Below are 6,498 nucleotides of genomic sequence, written 5' to 3' on the forward strand. Positions count from 1 at the left end.
AAAAGAAATGTTTTTTTTTTTTTTTTTTTTTGTTTTTTTTTTTATCTGTGCAAGAATACAGTATAAAGCATAAAGTGTTGTATAGTTTTCATTTCAGTTCTTTTTACATCATGACTACTACGTTTTTCATTATAAGAACAAATTTTATATTTGAAGTTTGATATGTTTTCATATTTCTATAAATGTACGAGTTTACTGAACACGTGTCAAATCTTTAAATGCGCATGTCAGCCACTTATTCTGAATCATATTTAAACCTTTTAGACATTCATTCTAAATGTGAGATTATTCTGATTGCCAAACGTATTTCAAGGAAATATATTAACATGAAACTTTATGGATTTGCGGTAAGATATTTTCCATTGTTATTTTTTGCTCAAAACTTTAATGAGGTTCTTAAATATTTCTATTTTCATTTATTTGCATTTTATTTCAGTCGGCTTGATATATTGTATAGATATTTGTATATTTTTGAAAACCATATATCAACCTCTTGTATTTGGTTTCTGTGTCGTTGGGTCGCTGTCTCATTAACGTTTACACATCATATCCTTTTAATCAGAATACCGTCTTCAACATTTGAAGTGTCTATTCAACTTGTCAAGCATTACATCCAACCCAAGTCTAGATATTTAAAAAAAAAAAAATTATTAATACCGCAAACGGAAAAAAAATGTTTTACCCGATAATGTAAAAATGCTTTATTTGATTGCATGCCACATGTATCGAATGGAAAAGTTTTTGAGAATTTTTTTTCCCCCGTCATTATTTCACTTACAGTGTCAATATAGGAACATTTAAAAAAAATCACTCGAGAAAAAGGACGGACAATGTCATTCTCAAATTATCAACTTAGTGGTCTTTTAATTAAGTTTAGCTGTGTTTTTGATCGTTTATTTGTAAATCTTTCCACTCTATTATTTCTTATTTTTAAATCAGTTTAAGAAAACATCGTTTCATTGTTTATCAACCCCTAATACCTTTATGTGTTACAGCTGTTTTGGATACTAGCTGTTCTCTTTGTGGAACAATCAAATGGTTGCGGACGATCTAGTGAGAGATGTTACGGTAAGAATTTAGTTTACAAATTATACCAAAGAGAGATAGTTAAACTTTTTCAAGCCGATTGTTGTAATAGCTGCACAAATTTGAGATATATTTTATATCATTTTATATATCTGATATCGTTAAAAATAATTTCTAATATTGGTGTGCAAAATTGAGGCAATTGTTACATCCGCCAGTACTACCCGTTTTATAGGATTTAAAGTCGACAGTTACATTTGGTCAAATTTGAAACGTTAAATGTGATGCCTCAAGTATGAGATGATTAAACATTTTGCATAATTAAGTAGTACTCTTTCATAAACCCGAAGATATATCTGATAACAGCAAGATTAAATATTATATTTGTGCTGAAATCTAGTAGGAAGCCCTGTTCACTTTTAAAATTGATTTTCATTATCAATTTATATTTTTAAGTTAAATTAATTTTCTTGCAAGAACTTATCTAAGAAATATTGTGTCATATATAGCAATGAATATGTTTGTAGTAGCTATGAGCCAGTATCACATTCTTCGTTTAGGATTTATCACAAAATGCGACACTGAATTTTTACATGTACTAGCAACATACTGATTCGTTAAAAATGTTTCAAACGTTTTTATTACAATTTAGTAACGTCTTCAGTTCTACAGTTCTATATACCATTGTAATCATCTACCATTCTTTCGCAAAAACACTTGTGATCCTCTCACACACTTTTAAGATACATAACCTGTACTAGGAGCTGACGATTGGTTTTTGCAGCTTGACCTTCAGTATGTTATTAAAAAAATACTAAATTATTAGATACGAAGGGTAACTTAAATTTCTAGTACTTGCGGTTTTTATCAAAATAGTTGTCTCGTTGGCGTATATATATATATATAGTTATAAATCATTTCATTACTGATACATTGATTACTCAGCGGAAAATACCCTTAGTGACTTATAGTCCACCAGCAACGGTATCTACCCAGTGCTATAAAAAAAAATGAAAATAACACTTTACAAAGTTTATGCGTTCGAAGCGCCTTTCTGGATTTGCTTTCATCAGGAACGTTCATAGCCAAATATTTGAAAGCCAAGGATTTATAAGTACCGGATCAAGTGCAGAGCTATATGGTCAAAAGGGACCTAGAAAAATATCCAAATCATACAAGATCCACCATGCATGAGAGAGTTTGAACCATTTTTTTTTTAATTTTCAAATTTATAACGAATAATTTAAGTAAAACATGTTATAAATCAGAAATTAGCTATTGAAACAATAACTTTCTTCTGGTCGAATTGAAAGTTGATAAAATTCACTATTCGTTCTGACCATTATAGATATTTTCCTAGTTTAGGTAATAATGAAATGGAATTGTTTTCTTATGTCCAGTAATTTAAATACATTTTATTTGACAGGATATGAAATTGATGAAATAGGTAATTCTTCTAATAACATATGGTCAAATTGATTAGAGGTAGAGAACTGAATGCATATTATAAGACAAAATATAATTCCACAAAAAATTTAGTTAAGAAATTTATTTATTGAAAGTCATGAGAAATATTTTGCAGGTAGTTCCGCAGGATACGGATTCTATTTTGGAACAACTAACCTTGCTTGTTTTAACAGAGGGAAGAGGTCTCCTAGCATATCAACCATCAGACTAACCCATCGATATCTATACTATCGTGGATATTACTATGAATGGACTGGTGTGGGTGGAAAAGCTATCGGTAGAACGGAAGGAATGACATTAATCGGTACATCACCATATCGATCACATTGTAACTCTGAAACTGATTATCCCGCTGCAGGATATGGAGTTCTCAGTTCAACATGTGTCAAAGGATGTGCAAAGTATTTTCAGGCAGCATATTACTTTAATGGGTTGAGCAAAAACTGTCATCATTTTGCTAACTGGTTGGCAAATATTTTGTGCACTAGGTCCACCTGCCCTTCTTACTGTGTTAGATATCAATATGGCTAAAGTAAAATAGTGTTCTATATATTTGAAAGCGAATACTATGTTTAACGAAAGAACACCAATTACAGTTAAATAAAATTATGCTGTCATTTTATAATTTATGCATATGTATATCCAGTAATATTCTACACAAGTGAATACCAATAATATATTATTATATATATATATGTTTAGCTTTGTAATACAGCATTGTTGTTTTTATTTTCTCATAATATTTAGTAAAGCTTTATTTAAATATGTATATCCACATTCATATATTGAAAACATATAAAGCTATCCTCAAAGTAAAACGCATAAACATTTAACACATATTACTAATGTATGTGAAAAAGAGTTTTCTATAAATGTGGACAGTGTAAAATTTTAAAAGAAATTGTTAACATGTAATACAGTTTTGTTGTTATATAAAATAAATCGAATCTTATAAAACAGTTTTCTTTTGAATATTTAAAGAGTGTACATGTTCTTACTTAAAATCCTAAATATTAATATCTTTTCCCTTCTATTTTACCATGAACGTTCAAACTAAGGGAGCTACCATTTGATTTTTAGGATGAAATTTTGAAAAAAATAGGCAGGACAGGAGTTTTGAGTAAAAAATAAAAGGCAGGATGAGACACTTTGCAAACAAAAAATTTATGTAAAAAAAAAGTCAGGATAAACTAAAAAAAAAAAGGTAGGACCGAATAGAGTGAAAAATTAAAAGGCAGGACAGAGATAACGACTAAAAGATAAATGCAGGACAAAATTGTTCATCCTAGCCCCCTCATAAAAATCAAATGGCAGCTCCCTAAGTATTGAAACAAATCTTCCTCTGTCCTTTCATGTGTACAAAAAAAGAGTATTTGAAAACTGAAAAGCCAGTTAACTGCCTCTAAATTTTCGGTTATAAATGTTATTGACAGAATTCTAAAATGAATACATGTAGTCTCCAATGATGAATTTCGTGTCTCCTAAATCATGATATTTCATGGTCCTTCTTGAATAAGTTTGCGAACATTTAGTTTCCAACTCCAAAGCTATAAAGCAATACCAATTTTGCTGTTCGGATGAATATACAGGAGAAAGGCGGAAGATATCAAAGGGATATTCAAACACACAAGTCGATGACGAACGGAAAACGTCATGGCAAAAAAAAACAAAAATCGACCAGAAGACAAACAACAGTATACAAAACACAACACAAGGTACGCTAATACATGTATTAACTAGCTATAAAACCAGGTTGAACCCACTGTTTCTTAAGAAAAGTAATGTACCAAGTCAAGATTCGTTTCGCTGGTTCATATAGTCAAGCGTTCGATTTGGTCAGTTTTCATGAACTTCCCCCTTTTTGTATTTACCTTACAGTTTGGTACGTTTGTTAATACTTTTATTTATGCAATAATGATTATATATTTTGTATGCATATATCGAAAAATTATAAATTCATATTGTTATTCAAATTCTTAATTGCTATTGTCATTCATGGCATATGATAATGTATCAGGAGCTGCAAAACAAATACCCGGTATATATTTTGTACATTTTGTATTTTAATTTTAGTTGTAATATATGTAGTGACTTCTTCTGAAAAACTTTGCTTTTAATTTTACAAATAGTTCAATAAAATACTGTGTAATATATAAATCAATAAAACTGTATGTATTAGTTTTGGGAAACTGTTTTCTGTAAACATAAATACACCGTACTATGATAAAGTGTTGTAGCTTTGAGGTGAGCGTGCTTGATACTCACCAACTCTCCCTCTCTATTTCTCTTTCTTTGAGTGTGTATTAAATGTATATTTCGTAACTGAAAGTGGACTCATCATTGCGGTAATACAAAAACAACATATCGAATCAATATGTTATTAAGAACGGATCAAGCAATACCACTAATTTAAAGAGATTAATCATCACATTACTGACAATGAATTAGACATTCCTAAAAAATTGATGTTATTAAACAGTTGTAAGACCTATTCATATTTTGCTGTTCGGTTTGAGTGCCCTGAATTTGATGCTGCATAACTTGCTTATAATTCAACTTCCCATTCTTGCTTGTTACGAAAGGACGTAACTGCATTTTATCCAAGGACACTTGTCGCAGGAACGCATATGGAAATCGGTATGTAAAATAAATTTAATTTAGGCATAATCATTTTCGATGAGAATTTCATGAGATGTCTACTATTTTAAAACAGTAAACCGAAAAACAGTGCAAAGGAAAACAATTAAGATAATTTTATTAAAGTTACAGGATTCTGTCTTTCATCGATTTTAAGTGCAAAAACACACGTTTTTGAAATATTAACCTCAACCCTGTAAGCATTTCAACAGATCTTTATTGCCAGAGACTTCATTGACTGTCTACAAATATCCCTATGTTTATAACGGGGTTCATTATGGTGCTGCTCAGTCCTAATTTTTCTATGTACTTGTTTGTCTTTTCCTAGTCTTTTGGTTTTTTTTGCAAAGCGGTAGTCAGTTTTTCCTCAACTTATGTGTTTTTATAACCCATTGGTTTCTTCCGCCTCTTTTTATACATCGGTTCCGATCTGATTAGTGCACTGGACAGTTCCTCTACGCAGGAAATGATTACTCTCCTGATAATATGATGCCACTTACAGATAAGGGAACCCTTCGATGACCTTAGATGGATTTGTTGTTTTAGGTCATATTTTGGTCATTTATATCCTCACCGGTTTCGGTTATAATACATCATTGGCGTTCATAATTATACTCTACTTTTAGCGTTCCTGATTAAGGTGAATCAAGTGGTCTAAGTAGTTCATCTTCCTTATCACTAGATTGTCAACCCTTAGGTTGTGAAGGTAGAACACTGCACGTGGCAGAGGCGTTTTTTCCTCAATCTTACATGATTGGTCTTGCCTGTTTTTCTTCCGAAGGGCGGTGGTTTTCTTTTGGGCAAAACGGCCTCCTCCACCGATGAAAAATGTCTGTCACGAAATAGCCAGTAGTCTGAAAGTGGAGCTAAATACCAAAAATTATCAATCAATCAAAATCGTTGTCATATTTTAACATCAAAGAGTGTGAATAATGCAATATATAACAGATTTTCAACCATTATTTTAAATATTCACAAATTCAAAATGTTTGGTGCTGCTAAACATTACTGTTGTAAACAATTTTGATGACCAATGTTTACACATTTTCCCGGGAAGGATTTCATCGCAGGACATATATTTAATAAAGACATAATTTGTACCTAAAGGTAAAATATAGTGTTGTCAACGATTAACCGGTTAATCTGTTACCCGTCAGAAGGACCGAATATCGAATACCAAAAACGCTAAACGGTTAACCGGACCTTTTTTCAGTTTTAATAGGTTTGATATAAATGTGTATTGAAATCATTAAAACATTTTGTTGAATTTGAAAATGATGGTTGTGGTAATTAATTTGACATATCAATTGTCCAGTGTATTGATTGCTATTGTTAACCTTGAAAACATTCTAATTTTACCAATAAATT

The 6,498-nt window shown here is 30.9% G+C and overlaps 1 protein-coding gene across 1 annotated transcript; it reads left to right on the plus strand.

Moving 5' to 3' along the window:
- The first annotated feature begins 240 nt into the window (after positions 1-240).
- On the plus strand, positions 241-4,673 carry LOC127711541 (uncharacterized). Its single transcript, XM_052217623.1, has 3 exons — positions 241-347; positions 996-1,068; positions 2,609-4,673. Exons 1-3 carry the CDS (start codon positions 327-329, stop codon positions 3,022-3,024), a joined length of 510 nt encoding a protein of 169 aa, XP_052073583.1. The 5' UTR covers positions 241-326; the 3' UTR covers positions 3,025-4,673.
- Positions 4,674-6,498: the final 1,825 nt, after the last annotated feature.

The sequence above is a fragment of the Mytilus californianus genome, unplaced genomic scaffold (genome assembly GCF_021869535.1).
Source record: "Mytilus californianus isolate M0D057914Y unplaced genomic scaffold, xbMytCali1.0.p SCAF_8, whole genome shotgun sequence".
Lineage (NCBI taxonomy): Eukaryota > Metazoa > Mollusca > Bivalvia > Mytilida > Mytilidae > Mytilus > Mytilus californianus.